Source organism: Trachypithecus francoisi, unplaced genomic scaffold (assembly GCF_009764315.1).
Source record: "Trachypithecus francoisi isolate TF-2019V2 unplaced genomic scaffold, Tfra_2.0 Lachesis_group21, whole genome shotgun sequence".
NCBI classification, from domain to species: domain Eukaryota; kingdom Metazoa; phylum Chordata; class Mammalia; order Primates; family Cercopithecidae; genus Trachypithecus; species Trachypithecus francoisi.
Genome location: NW_022681467.1, coordinates 55,635,898 through 55,650,346, shown reverse-complemented (window position 1 = coordinate 55,650,346; position 14,449 = coordinate 55,635,898). Strand labels below are relative to the sequence as shown.

The 14,449-nt window shown below is 49.4% G+C and overlaps 1 protein-coding gene across 4 annotated transcripts in view; it reads right to left on the bottom strand.

The window, feature by feature from the left end:
• PHACTR3 (phosphatase and actin regulator 3) overlaps positions 1–14,449 on the bottom strand; it is a 278,305-nt gene that overhangs the window by 30,867 nt on the left and 232,989 nt on the right. For all 4 annotated transcript variants that reach the window (XM_033186939.1, XM_033186938.1, XM_033186941.1 and 1 more), the window contains one exon: positions 10,456–10,609. In XM_033186939.1, the coding sequence (XP_033042830.1) occupies positions 10,456–10,609 (154 nt within the window). The remainder of the gene's footprint in view (positions 1–10,455; positions 10,610–14,449) is intronic.

Genomic DNA, 14,449 nt, shown 5'->3' with positions numbered 1-14,449 from the left:
CTTAGGTGGAGGATAATTTGAACTAGAGGATGGCCATGGATGAGTTCCAGGGAGTTGTGAAATAGGCTAAGGAAAAGGACTTTGAGCTGGAGAGGCTCAGGTTTATGTCCTCACTCAGCTACTCACTGACAGTTCTGAGCCTCCATTTCCTCACATGCAAAGTGGAGACTGTGAGGCCTATCACACAGGAAGGAAATGCTGTAATGGACCCAGAGTCCCCAGCACGTGCAGACTGCTCTAGAACAGGGGTCCCAACCCCAGTACCCAACTGGGGGAACCTACCCTGTTAGGAACCTGGCCACATAGCAGGAGGTGAGCAGTGGCAAGCAAGCATGACTGCCTTAGCTCCACCTCCTGTCAGATCAGCAGCAGCATTGGATTCTTAGCCGAGTGTGAACTGTGCCTGTGAGGGATCTGGGTTGCACACTCCTTATGAGAATCTAATGCCTGATCATCTGTCACCATTTCCCATCACCTCCAGATGGGACCAGTTAGTTGCAGGAAAACAAGCTCAGGCTCCCACTGATTCTATATCATGGTGAGTTGTATAATAATTTCATTATATATTACAATGTAATAATAATAAACTGCACAATAAATGTAATGTGCTTGAATCATCCCAAAACCATCCTCCTCCATGGTCCATGGAAAAACTGTCTTCCATGAAACTGGTTCCTGGTACAAAAATGGTTGGGGACTGTTGCTCTAGACAATGGTGGCTACGCAAGGAGAAATTCCTGGAACCACAGGAGATGTTTGCACACCTGACATGCTTAAAACTCTCATCCAGTTCGCAGACCCATGATCCCAAAAGGTAAATGATCACAAGCCTCATCACCTGTTTTACAACCTTGGGGTTCACTATAAAACAAGAAACCCAGGCCGGGCGCAGTGGCTCACGCCTGTAATCCCAGCACTTTGGGAGGCCGAGGCAGGCAGATCACGAGGTCAAGAGATCGAGACCATCCTGGCCAACATGGTGAAACACTGTCTCTACTGAAAATACAAAAGTTAGCTGGGCGTGGTGGTACATGCCTGTAATCCCAGCTACTCGGGAGGCTGAGGCAGGAGAATCGCTTGAACCTGGGAGGTGGACGTTGCAGTGAGCTGAGATCGCGCCACTGCAGTCCAGCCTGGAGACAGAGTGAGACTCCGTCTCAAAAACAAACAAAAAACCGGGAACCCAAATACAGCCAAGTCTTTCCTGCCATAACTGCATTTCTTTTGTCTGAAGATGCCCAGCTGTTGGCACTTTGACCAAGAACGATCCCGGGCATGATGAGTTCCTTGTTCGTCTCTGCATTTGCCTTCTTTCTGGTGATCCCTTTGGAAACTGTCCCACTGGTAATTTCAGAGACTGAGCAGACAAATGTGCTTTTGGATATCAGGAAGCCAAATTCCCCCAATGAGGCCCCTCCTCACGTGTGCACCAAACGGGGAGAACAGTCTGGGCTTTGCTCCTTGAAGACTGTTCATTAACAAGGGCCCTCTTCAAGTCGAGGGTTCTCTGGACTTCCCAGTCCAGCTTGGGTCCACAGGGACAGTCCCCAGGTCCAGCTTGTGAGACCTCACCTCTGAAGCCGGGGAACTCAGCCCCCAGCTCCCTTCTCAGCAACACGAGGGGATCTCACCTTCCCCTCACCTCCTGTTTTATCCAAACAGAGGCCCTTTGCCCTTGATGTGCCCAACCTAAAACCCCAAATTATTCAGCAAGGTCCAATAGCTGAGGCCCCACAGGCTTCAGAACAAGAAAAATGGGTTTCAAGCCCCCATTGTCTTCAGATTGTGCTTTTAAAAAAAGCTTAACACTGCTCCATTCCCGAGAGATGGATAGGGCTAATCACTGGAGCACACAGAAGCCTGTTCTGGCTCCTGGTGGTCAGTGAAAAACAACTCACCATTCTCTTCTGTACAAGTGTGCGAAGCTGGGAGGAAGATAGTGTAGAAGGAAATGGACCAAGGATAACAGGAAATGCAGGACCATATAGGGCTCTGAATACTCTTGACCTCAGCTAAGATCAGTGAGTCCAGCATGGACCGGGCAGTCTCCCCTTCCAGCCCATGTGCTCCTTGGGCAATCTCAACTGCACAATCGGATGTAACCACTGCCAAAAACCCCAGGGACCTGACGGCCCAGGGACTCTGTGGACACATAACCTTTCCCCTGTGTCTGCCTGCCTTATTTTGGATTCCCTCATCACCATTGCAGACCCGCCCGCCCCCAGGCTGGCAGCCCCTCCTCCCTCGCCCCCAGGCCTGCCGTTCATCCTCACTAGCTCTGCCGTACTTTCTGCAGCCCCGCAGCCCCAGGATGGTGCTGGCTCCTGGGACTGTCGCACGTGAGAGACCCTCGTCTGCCCACCTATCTCTGGCCTTGCTCTCCGGAACCAGCCCCAGACTGCAGCAGAGGGGCATTTTCCAGACATGCCCTTGCTCCTGACCCCTCAGGGAGCCCTGAAAGCCAGGCCTCCTCATCTGCCATTTCCCACCAGCTTTGCCAGTGCCTCCTTGGTGAGCAGGGTCCTCACAGAACAGTATAGCAGGCCCTGCCATGCCAGTGGGCACACCCTGAAGAGGCGAACAGAACACATGAGTAAATGGCACTTTCAGCAACTGTGGAAGTGACTAAGAACACAGCAGTGGACAATGTGACACAGGGTAACAGCGAGGCTGTGCCATTCGGGAATGGTCAGGAAGGTGACATCTGAGCTGAGCCCAGGATGACAAGAGGAGCTCTGTGTGGACTGGGAACCCATAGCGGGCAGCACAGGAGCCCCCACCACCTGGCCCTGCGGCCCCTCCAGCCTTCTCCCTCTGCCCTGCCACCATCACCCAGCTCTGAACCTTTTCAGCCCCCAGGGTGGTCCTGGGAAAGCGGTGCTGCTTCCGGCCTTTGAGCTCTCGCTGGCTGGTCTACCTGGGACACCCTCACCCTCCCTCCCGAAGCCGGTCCCCACATCTATCTCGGTACATCTTTTACCATACACAATGACTTCTCGCCTGCGAGCACATCTTTTCATCTCTGCACCCCAGCGCCGAGCACGTGCACGCTACATGAATTCGAAATCTCTATAATTGGGGGTAAGCACCCCAAGAGCTGGGCAGCGACATTGGATGTGGCGTGATCACCTGGGCCCATTCCGCAGGTGCAGCCTTCCCCTGCAGGTAATTTCAAATGCTACCATCCATCCCAGCAGCCACGGATTAACCCTGAGGCAGAAGGCAAACTTTGCAACCACTTTTCAGGATGGCAACGATAACTGTGACAACAGAAACCCTCAGTGCTCGCGGCGGCTCAGCCCTGCTCTGGGAGTGACCCACATCAGGTGTGTTCACCCCTCAGTGAGGGTCTCAGGGGATGTAGTAAGATCCACGAAGGAGCATGTGTCCAACACCCACACCATACCGAGCACAGAGCTTCAGGGTTGCAGACATCGGTGGGCAAGGGACTCAGTCCAGTGAACATGGACCACAACCACCTCATTAATACAAACATTTACTGGAAACTGGCCTTTAGATATAGTATATCATCAGCTTCCTGGCCCTGTCCACAAGGTATCAGCCAGATGCTTGACCTCAGGCAGCAAGGCTCAGTGGTTGGGAGCGAGGGCCCTAGAGGTCACAGCCTCGCTGTTCATGAATTGTAAGACCTGGGGGCACTGCTTAGCCTCTCTGCCTGGTCTCCTCATCTGCAGAGCAGGGATGATGGTCCCTGCTCACCACTGCAGGCAATCAGCACTGCGCCTACCCAGCGTCAGGACAGACACAGACCCTCTCAGATGCTGCTATTAGTGGTGTCATTATAAAGGCCGGCATTGGAAGCTGATTTTTCCCCCTTCCACATGTCTGAAATTTACCAAAGACCACTTCTGTGGAAGTGAAAATTTCTGTCCATGCAGTTTCAGGTAAAAGCTCACAGCAGAACGAAGGCCCCAGTGGGACAGGCTGGTCCCCTGGCTGACCAGGCACGGTTTCCGCTTTGCAGCCCAAACCACAGCTTCTGCGAGGACACTGTCTGTCTCCACATCTCTGTGCGTTCTGTCTCCAGGACCAAAAATAGGCCTGCCTTGCCTAAAGCACATCTAGAGGAGGAAGCATCTAAACCCACTGCACGCTGTGTCCTGCTCCTGCAGACAGAGTGGGAGGCCACAGCCCAGGAGGACACCTGAGGGTGTAGTGTGTTCTGGAGGCCACAGAACAAAACGTACAGGGAAGCTGCTCAGAGATCCGCTAACTGCTGTGTGAGCACACTAAGTACCCCCTCCTGAAAGATGCTATTGAGCATTAATCAGCTTCTCACACACATTCCTGGGAGCAAAGAATGCCCCAAGGGGAGCGACAATAGAAGGTTTGTGCATGACTTAGGAGATGCCTACCCTATTCTTCGCTCTTCGGGCAAAATTACACAACAGTCACGAATGGAACTGACACTCACACCCCATGAACAGCAACGTGCCTGCACTCCCCGGCCCGCGAGCATCGTGATCGCTGTTCATGCAGCAGCATTCACTTCATCCTGCCCCAAGGCCTGCCGCTGGCCTCTGCCCCATGCAGGTAACAGCTCGCCCAGGAGTGCATCCAAACCTGACTGTGACAGCAGCAGCTCTGGCCCCCAGCACCCCTGCTGAAAATGTGCTTTTATGACTTTCTTCAGGGACTAACATGGAATCTTCCAGCGGGCCCTGAGTCGGGTACTGCCACCATCCCCATTTCACAAACAAGGAGAGAGATTTTGAGACACTGGCGCTGGCCTATCTCACGCAGTGGAGATAGGGACAGCTGGGGTTCTAGCCCACCTGCTGCACTGCTCCAGAGCCCTTGCTGGGCAGCGTCTCTTTCTGTGTGTTCCCCCTGAGGATGTCCAACTCCCTACTGCTCTGTGCTGGGTTGACATTCTGCACTGCTTCCCCCACTCCAGAGACAGAGTCTTGCTCTGTCATCCAGGCTGGAGTACAATGGCACGATCTCGGCTCACTGCAAACTCCGCCTCCTGGGTTCAAGCGATTCTCCTGCCTCAGGAGAATTTTCACCCCTCTCTGTGTAGGAGCTCAGCTTACATTTAAAACTCGTGTAGATGCTTGGACTACAGGCACCTGCCATCACACCCGGCTAATTTTTGTATTTTTAGTAGAGACAGGGTTTCGCCATATTGGCCAGGCTGGTCTTGAACTCCTGACCTCAAGTGATCTGCCTGCCTCGGCCTCCTAAAGTGCTGGGATGACAGGAGTGAGCCACTGTGCCCGGCCAACATTCTGCACTGCTTCAGAGCAAATGTGAAGTCCTTTGCCTGAGAGGCTTGGGATGCTGCCTGGTTGCCAGCAGATACCCTGATCAAAGCCAAACCAATATATAAAAATTCAAAGCCATGCCTAAGATAAACAAGGAGCCACAGTGCTTTTGTGTCTAGAATGCTTCTCCCAGGCCCAGGCCTGGGGCTCTAACAAATGGCCCATCTCACTGGACAGCAGCTTCTGCAAGCTGCGTGGCCCTGGGCCAGTTCCCTTCTCATTAAGTCTTAATTTTTCATCTGTAAAATGGAGATGATAGTAACACCTGCTTTACTGGGTTACTGTGAAGATGATGTAAATGAAAGAAAGTAAGGCAGCACACGATCGGCACCTATGCTGAAAGCCGGCAGCACGTCCTTCCCACTGCTCTGAGATGGTGGCTGTAGACAGGATGGAGGCAATAGAGGCCGTGCGTCTGTGCATAATTTCCAGGGCACACCTACCGTGCAGGAAATGCGGGCCTCCATACTCTGCTGATGCATCTGCACAAGTTTTAAAGGTAAGCCAAGCTCCTACACAGAGAGGGGTGAAAATCAGCATATAGCTTCACTCTTTCAAACGGGACCCTGACTTTCCTGGGGGTCCCAGACCAAGCACACGGATGTGTTCTGGGGTAGCCGTGGGGAACAGTGACTGCTTCACCAGGAAAAGGCCCTGGAGCACTCAGAAGATAAAACACGAAGGTTCTGGAAATTAAAAAAAGGAAATGGCAAATGTTCTTTGGGATACAGTAGACAGCACGTTGCCATGGCAACCAGAGGCTGAATTACTTAGCAAGAGACGGTGGAGGAATCTCTGAAAGGAGGCAGAGCAGAGACAAAGGAGACCAATTAAGCCACTGCTGTAGGGAAAACAAACGGAGCCTCCAGGAAGCCATGTCTGACCTCCTGGGATGCAACTCCTCTGCTGCTGTTTTCTCTGTGTCTAATTCCGGGTTTTTAAACATGGTGACAGGCATCCAGGGAGCTACTACATTCCAGTCCAAGGTTTAAAATTCGTTCCAGATTCAGTAAGTAGTGGAGTAAAAACAAGCCACAGGGCCTATGTTTTTGGTACTTCTTACGTAGGGGGGCGTTTGGGGTATCCCCAGCAGTCCAACCTTCTCTCAACCTCCCTCTCCACCTTCACAGTTGGGGTGGGGACCCCAGGCTTCTCTCATTCCAAGCACCACCATAATTTTTGTTGGTTTTTGAATCACATGTACTATCATCCATTACTTACCTTTTTTTTGTTTAGGTCAATTCACTTAATATTTTAATTTGAAAGAACTCAGTTTGATTATGAAATAGAAAACCATTATTAACTGGCACAGGTAAAGGCAACAGCAAATAACAGAAGTGAATAAAATTCTGTTGACCTCCAGGCTGGGAAGGATTTTTAAACACGGTACAAACAGTGCGAACCATAAAGCACAACAGCGGTCAGCAAAGCACCAGTTGGACCCAATGGACTGTGGCTATTTTTGTAAATAAAGTTTTATTGACACACAGACGTGCCCCCTCATCCTCAGATTGTCTACAGCTGCTCGTTACCACAGTGGTCGAACTGAGTAGGGGTGGCGGAGACAGCCTGAGTCACAAACCTCAAAATTCTGACAACTTGGTCCTCACAGAAAAAGGCTGTGAGCTCTTGAAGTTTGTGATTGGCAATCTGACAGCCTTAAAAATCAAAACTTCTGTACCTCAAAGAAAAGTATTTTAAAACTGAAAAGACAAGCCCCAAACAGAGAAAGAATCATGTAACTCAAAACGGGGAAGGATTAGAAGCCACAGCTTCAAAAGTAAACTCCTAAAAATCATTAAGATAAAGAAAACTTCAGGCAAAGTCCATAAATCAAAGAAGAAACCAAAAAAGCTGATAAATGCTGAAAATAATGCTCAACCTCACCGGAAATCAGAGAAACGGAAAACCAAGCCTTAGGAACACACATCCCATCACTGAGACTCGCCGAAATGAAAGCCTGGGATGAGGACAGGGTGGTGCAGAGGCCGAGCAGCACGGCTTTCCCAGCCGCTGGTAGAAATGCAACCTGCACGGCGCCCCAAGCACAACTCCGCAACACCTGGAAGGGAAGGACCTCGTGCTCCATGCACAGCCCCGCCCCGGGCCGGCCTCACCTGCTCACATTCACAGCCCTCCACTGTGAAAACACTCAAGTAAGGATTTTGGTGGGAGTTGGGAACATTGGGGCCCAAGCTCCCCAGCGGAGACCAGAAACAACCCTTTCTAGAAATGAAGAGCCCCACTGCTCAGAGGAAAATCTGCCCAGAGCGGGAGTCCAACCCTCAGATCATGGATTCTCACCTGGGGACCATTCTGTTGTCTCTGGCCTCAGGGGACGTTGGGCGGTGTCTGGGACGCATTTGGTGGTCAGAGGTGGAGGGTGTACTACTAGTATCTAGTGGAAGGCGGGAGGAATGCTGCTAACACACTGCACACATGGGACGGCCCCTCCACAGAGAACCATCTGGGCCCAAACGTCAATGGTTCCCAGGCTGGGGACCCTGCTGCAGACCCTCGCTTCTCAAAGTGTGACCTGCAGCCCAGGGGCGAGCAGCGTCAGCAGCCCCAGAAGCTTGCTAGAAATGCAGACTCTCAGGCCTCCCTACACCCACACCATCAGAACCTGCATTTTCCCAGGGTCTCCAGTGACTCAGGGGCATGGGGACAGCAAGGGTGAAGAGCAAATCAACAGAGGCAGTGGCGCTCCCAGAACTGGTTCCCCTCACCCCTGGGACACTGTCTCTCCCTCCAGGGAAGGGTCGGCTTTTGAGGTTTAAAGAGGGAAGGAGCGGACTAGGGGCTGTCCAGGGTACTGTCTGCCAGGCCCAACCCTGCACAGACCGGCTCACATCTCACAAGGATGGGCAGGAGATGCAGACTGTGGCTGCTGGGATGGTGTGCACGAGCTTTATCAGAATTTCCTCTCCTACCTCACACGGGACAACTTAGCCTGCCATCTGGCCCGGTCAAAGGAAACAGAGGCCCGCCCTGCCAGAATGGAAAGACTTTCCCCTGAAAGCTCACTGATGCCTGCTCAGTGGCTCTTGGCACCTTTGGGCAGTGTCAATGGGCACAAACTGGGGTACGTAGCAAGCTCTGAGGGGTTCTGAACTCCAGTGGCTCTGGAATGTGGAAAGCAACTAGGCAGGTGCTCAACCCTGGAATGCCACAAAGGTCAGCTCCACCTGGCTCATGGCAGCCTTGCCTTCCAAAAGAAGGCCCCCATTCTGTCTCAGGGGCATGACTGGATCCCTACAGACCTCAACCAGCAAGATGCAGCAGCTCCACTCTGTCCTGCCCCATGAGATAGTCCATCTCCAGCCCAGCAGACCACAGGGACCACCCAGGGAACCCTTCAGGGGTGCAACACAGAAGGTGCCCACCCGTGGCTCTGGGTCACAGCCAGACGGCAGATGGGTGGACTTGGTGCACATATTGTCCAGCAAATGATGCGTATGTAGATAGACATGTATGTGTATATATGCAGACATGCACCTCATGACATTTCAATGATACATGACATCTACGACTCACATACAACAGTTGTCCCAGAAGATGAAAAAATGGAGCTGTAAAATTCCTAATGCCTAGTGACATTGGTGCTGTCATGTAACACCTTGGGGTAACGCGTTCCTAACATGTTTGTGGCGATGCTGGTGTAAAAAAACCCTACCATGCTGCCGAGTCCTCTAAAAGTCCAGTACATGTAACCATGCAGTACATCACACTTGACCATGATATTAAATGACTGTGTTACTGCTTTATGTATCCACTATAATTTTAATGAATATTTTAGAGTGTACTCCTTCTACTTATGAAAACAAAGTTAACTGTAAAGCAGCCTCCAGCAGGTCCCTCAGAAGGAATCCGGAAGACACTGTTCTCATAGGAGATGACAGCCCTATGCACGTTACTGCCCCTGAAGACCTTGCAGGGGGCTGAGCTGTGGAGGAGGAAGACGACAGTGATATTGATGGTTCTGACCCTGTGCAGGCCTAGGCTAATGTGACATTTGTGTTTTAATTTTTAATGAAACATTTAAAAAGTAAAAAATAAAATTGAAAAGTATAAAAAGCTTATAGAATAAGGGTAAGGAGAAATTATTTTTATGCAGCTGTATAATTTATGTTTTGTGCTAAGTGCTGTTATAAAAGTCCAAAAGTTAAAAGTTTTTCCAGTAAAAAGTTACAGTAAGCTAAGGTTAACTTATTATTAAAGAAAATACGTTTCTATAAATGTAGCATAACCTAAGTGTACAGTGATTCTGAAGTCTGCGGTGGTGCACAGTCACGCGCTAGCCTTTCCGTTGGCTCACCACTCACTCGGGACTCACCCAGAGCAACTTCCAGGCCTGCAAGCTCCATTCATGGTAAGTGCTCTATACGGAGGGAACTTTTTAGTATTTTGTATGTCATATTTTAATGTACGTTTTCTATGTTGAGAAATGTTTCGATACGATGATGTGCTAGAATTGCCTGCAGTATTCAGTAGAGTCATGTGCTGTACCGGTTTGTAGCCCCGGAACCATCAGCTACAGCACGTAGTCAGATGTGCAGCAGACCGCACCCTCTGGGTTTGTGTAGTGCGCTCTGCGATGTTCCCACGACAACAAAATCTCCTAATGACGCATTTCTCAGGATGTATCCTGTCATTAAATGACATGTGACTGCATAACTGTGTGTGTGGGGGTGGGAGGGAAGGGAGGTAGCTTTACTTGACAAACTTAGAAGATCTGGCAACACCGGATCCACCTTCTTGCAGGAAAATGATCAGATAGAGGTGAACAGAGACGTCCCCTGTCTCTAACACTGACAAGCCATGTCCTCATCAGTTTGGCCCAGTCCTTGCCTGGCTCCTACAGGCCAGTGGAGCAATTCACCCTCCAGGAGGCATTTGATGATGTCCAGGGACAGTTTTGGTTGTCACGGGACGTGTAGTGTGTAGAGGCCAAGAATGATGCTAAACATCTGAGCTGCACGGGACAGTCCCCACAGGAAAGGGCCCCCACATGGCCCCTAACGTCAACGGTGGCAGGGTCAAGAGACCTGCTGCAGACGGTGGGTTGTGCGCCCCGACCTGGCACACCCAGCATGTGGGATCTCAGAGGGGCTCAGCCTGCAAGGCCAGAGCACAGGCCCGACTGTGCCCGCACGTTGCCACTTACTTGGAGAGCTTCATCTCGATCTGCTGCCGGATCTCCTGTCTTTCTTCATCAGTCCTTCGGGGGAAAATATTCCGGTCTTCCAGTTCCTGTTTGCTTGGCCGGTTCCTTAGCTTCACAGCCAGGAGCTCCTTCTTGCATTTCCGTGGCAGTGTTCCTAAGAGCCCCATCCAGGGCAAGAGGAGAGAAGGAAACAAAGGAGACAGGTCTTTTTTTTTTTTTTTTTTTTTTTTTTTTTTTTTTTTTTGAGAGCGCAGTCTCGCTGTGTCGCCCAGGCTGGAGTGCAGTGGCGCGATCTTGGCTCACTGCAAGCTCCGCCTCCCGGGTTCCCGCCATTCTCCCGCCTCAGCCTCCGAGTAGCTGGGACTACAGGCGCCCGCCACCGCGCCCGGCTAGTTTTTTGTATTTTTAGTAGAGACGGGGTTTCACCGTGTTAGCCAGGAGGGTCTCGATCTCCTGACCTCGTGATCCACCCGCCTCGGCCTCCCAAAGTGCTGGGATTACAGGCTTGAGCCACTGCGCCCGGCCAGGAGACAGGTCTTAATGGAGGGCTGGCTTGTCAATGGAGCTGCCCACCTGCCAGCGGAAGGACTCCGGACCAGGGTGATGGTGGCTAGAACCAAGAGGATACACACTCGCCAGCTTGCGGCACTTTCCAGTGGAACGGTGGGCAACACAGGGACAAGGTGATGTCACCGTCTCTGTCCGCTAAGCCGCCTAACTCATGGTTTTCCAGGTACAGTCCAGGTTGACACCTGCTGTCCCAGATGATTACTAATAGCAGCCACGTTTTTCTTTCAAAAATGTCTGAGTTTGGACCAAAAATGACACAGTGACTTTCCCCATGGTGACCGCTGCCCCCACCCAGCTCCACATGGTCCCTGCACTTTCTCCCTGCCCACTGTCCCCCCAGCCACATGGCTCTTCCTTCAGTTTCTAGATGTCCCACCTTAGGGTCTCCGTGTCATCTCCTTCTGCCTGCCACATGGCTCTGCTGGGACCATCCAGGGCTGGACCCAGCTTCTCAGAAACCCCCTGAGCCTCCATTCACCACCACTCCACTTATCTTAATCCCCCCAACCAGCTGGTATCTTTCCAGTTTGTTTATCATCTGTCTCCTGCACAGACTTTAAGCGACAGCCTTTCCCCACCCACCGTATCCTAGCAGGGCGTGGAGATGGTAAATCATCGGTGAATACTGCTGCGTGAACTGAAGGGTGGGCTGACTCCAGGTCTGCTAGGCCAGCCTTTGTGTTCTAGGTGTGTCTGAAATCAGCTGAGTGAAATTAACAGCATGAGAGGAAGGTATTAGGGAATGGAATGTTCATATTTACTCGGGAGCAGAGATGGGGTTTAGCTCTTTCACAGGCAGAGAGGGTCATTCCTTAGCATACTAGGAAATGTGGGTGCTGGTTAATTGAGCTTTCCCAACAACACAGTCCCCACCTGCCCTGCCACTGCAGGTGCTGCTGCCTGCAAGTAACTCCAAAGTATCACATACAATGTAGGTTGCGGTTTTGCAGTCTGTGGTTTTGCAGTTTTCTTGGGCCAGGATTTAATTCCTGGGGGCTGCAGTCATTATCCAATAGGGTCGCTTCCATAGATGAAGGCAGGTTTTACTTCTTAAGAAACATGGTACACAAAAGGAAGTCAACTCCTAGTGTGCAGACAGGAATGCAAAGCAAGAAAGTCAGTTGAACAACATGGTCGTTTCACAGAAGTTTGGGATAAAGTAAGATACAAAAAGTGGAACTCAGCCAAGTCTTGAATTTCTAACATGCCATTGTTTGCCATGTGTTTTAGAGAGAAAATAACAACTGTGAAAATCATTTCAGCAAGGGCTCCGGCCCCACTTTGTTTTAATAGCTTTATAAATGACTGCAGTCTTGTATTTATAGTCTCCTCAGGAGCCTGGAGGAGTCACGGCCATTTTTCAGTTGGCCTTTACTGCATGTTATGAGAGAGACTGGACGCTACAGTGACATTCATGAATGCAGAACTCTCAAAGGTCTCGGGACAGATTCCTTCATAATGCGGAGGGTCTAATACAGGAAAAAGGAACTGCCATTTTCAGAGAACTATAATATGCTTAAACATAAAACTATACTGAATGTGGTTTAATCTTTTCAGCTTTTGATGAAGCAAGTCCTTAAGCCCATTGCAAAGTCTCAGGCTTATCATTACATACTTTTAATCACATTTGTTCTTAACTGAGAAAAAGTTCCCTTCTTTGCAGATTTCTAGACATAAATGAAAACTCACTCTGTGTGAAATCTGTGCTAGGAGCAAGTCAGTCTCATTTACTTATTAATCCAGCCTCTATGAACACAGCAAGGATACACAGTAGGACCACAACAAAAACTTATTGATCTGACAGATCCTCACCAAGGTATCAGAAGGTTACCAGGTTTTGCTACTTAAAAGCCAAAAGAGGAAATTTCCAAAAGACATAGCTTAAAATGAGGACTTTTCATGGATTTGAATGACCCTTCTACTCACTGACTGAATTAATCTAAATAAGCATGTCTTCCCAGAGCAGGCTCCCTAGCACGGAGCAAGAGGTAGAAGCTGAGAAACAGGTGCAGGGATGGAGGAAGACCTTTCAGTCTAGATTGTGGGACAGATATCACCCTCCCCAAATGCCCCTAAACACATTTGCTTTCTCCTACCCTTTGATCTGGAAATCCCACTTCTAGGAGTCTGTCTCCTAAAATGATTGGGACAAGCACACACAAAGTACATAAAAGGGCTGGGCACGGTGGCTCACGCCTGTACTCCAGCACTTTGGGAGGCTGAGGTGGGCGGATCACCTGAGGTTGGGAGTTTGAGATCAGCCTGACCAACATGGAGAAACTCCGTCTCTACTAAAAATATAAAAAATTAGCCAGGCATGGTGGCGCATGCCTGTCATCCCAGCTACTCAGGAGGCTGAGGCAGGAGAATCGCTTGAACCTGGGAGGTGGAGGTTGCAGTGAGCCAAGATCGCACCATTGCACTCCAGCCTGGGCAACAAGAGCAAAACTTTGTCTCAAAAAAAAAAAAAAAAAAGGACTTAAAAGGATGTTCGTCCTGGACTTTTTCATAAAAGAAATTGAACACAACGTAAACATCCAGTAAGAGGATATATGTTAAATTACGATGCATCTGTTTCATCTGAATATTGTGTACCTATTAAAAATGGCAGTGTATATGTTACAGAATGACAAAAGATAGTTACCATATATTGCTAAGGAAAGCAAATGACAGAAAGCATGTATATTATATGTAGAAATATTTATGTGTATGTGTCCAAGTTTGTAAATATATGTTATAATAAATTGGCATATAAAAGCCAAGAATTGATCATTTTACTTAATTTTGGTTATTGTATTTTGTTTTTTAAAATAGTTTCCTTATTAAAAAAAGAAGTCATTGCTTAGAAAGAACATTGTTAAATAACATCACAGAATATAGCAAAAAAAAAAAAAAATCCTTTGCAAACACAAAAAGAAAACTGGCAAAAAAGATTGCAGTCAACTTTTTCACAACTCTGGAAATAAAGCGCACATGTTTACAGCAAAACAAGGAATGTTTATTCCAGAAAAATTGGCTGAATTTTGAGAAAAATGTTTCACCTTTTCCAGTCCTATGCTCCATTATTCAGCTATGTAATAGCCTTGACATGTGACAGTCTGCACTTGTGGTAGAGACCAGCTGCCTGGCAGCCACCGAGGGAAAAGAAAGGGGCTACAGCTCTTCAAAGACTCATTCCCCACCCCCACCCCCCACAAACTGTCATCATTTGACCCATCTTGTGTTTCCTGGAATACCACTTTTGCAAGGGTGTGTGTATTGGACTTAATTCAGAGCTTACCCAGTGCAAAAAGCCTTTTTCTCAGGGGAGTTTGAAAATAATACAGCATTGTCTTTCCAAGTACACAACTTTCATTTATCTTCAGACCAGTCCTGTTCAGTAATACCCTATGGAGCTCTTTATTAGCAAAACTCAATAAAAATC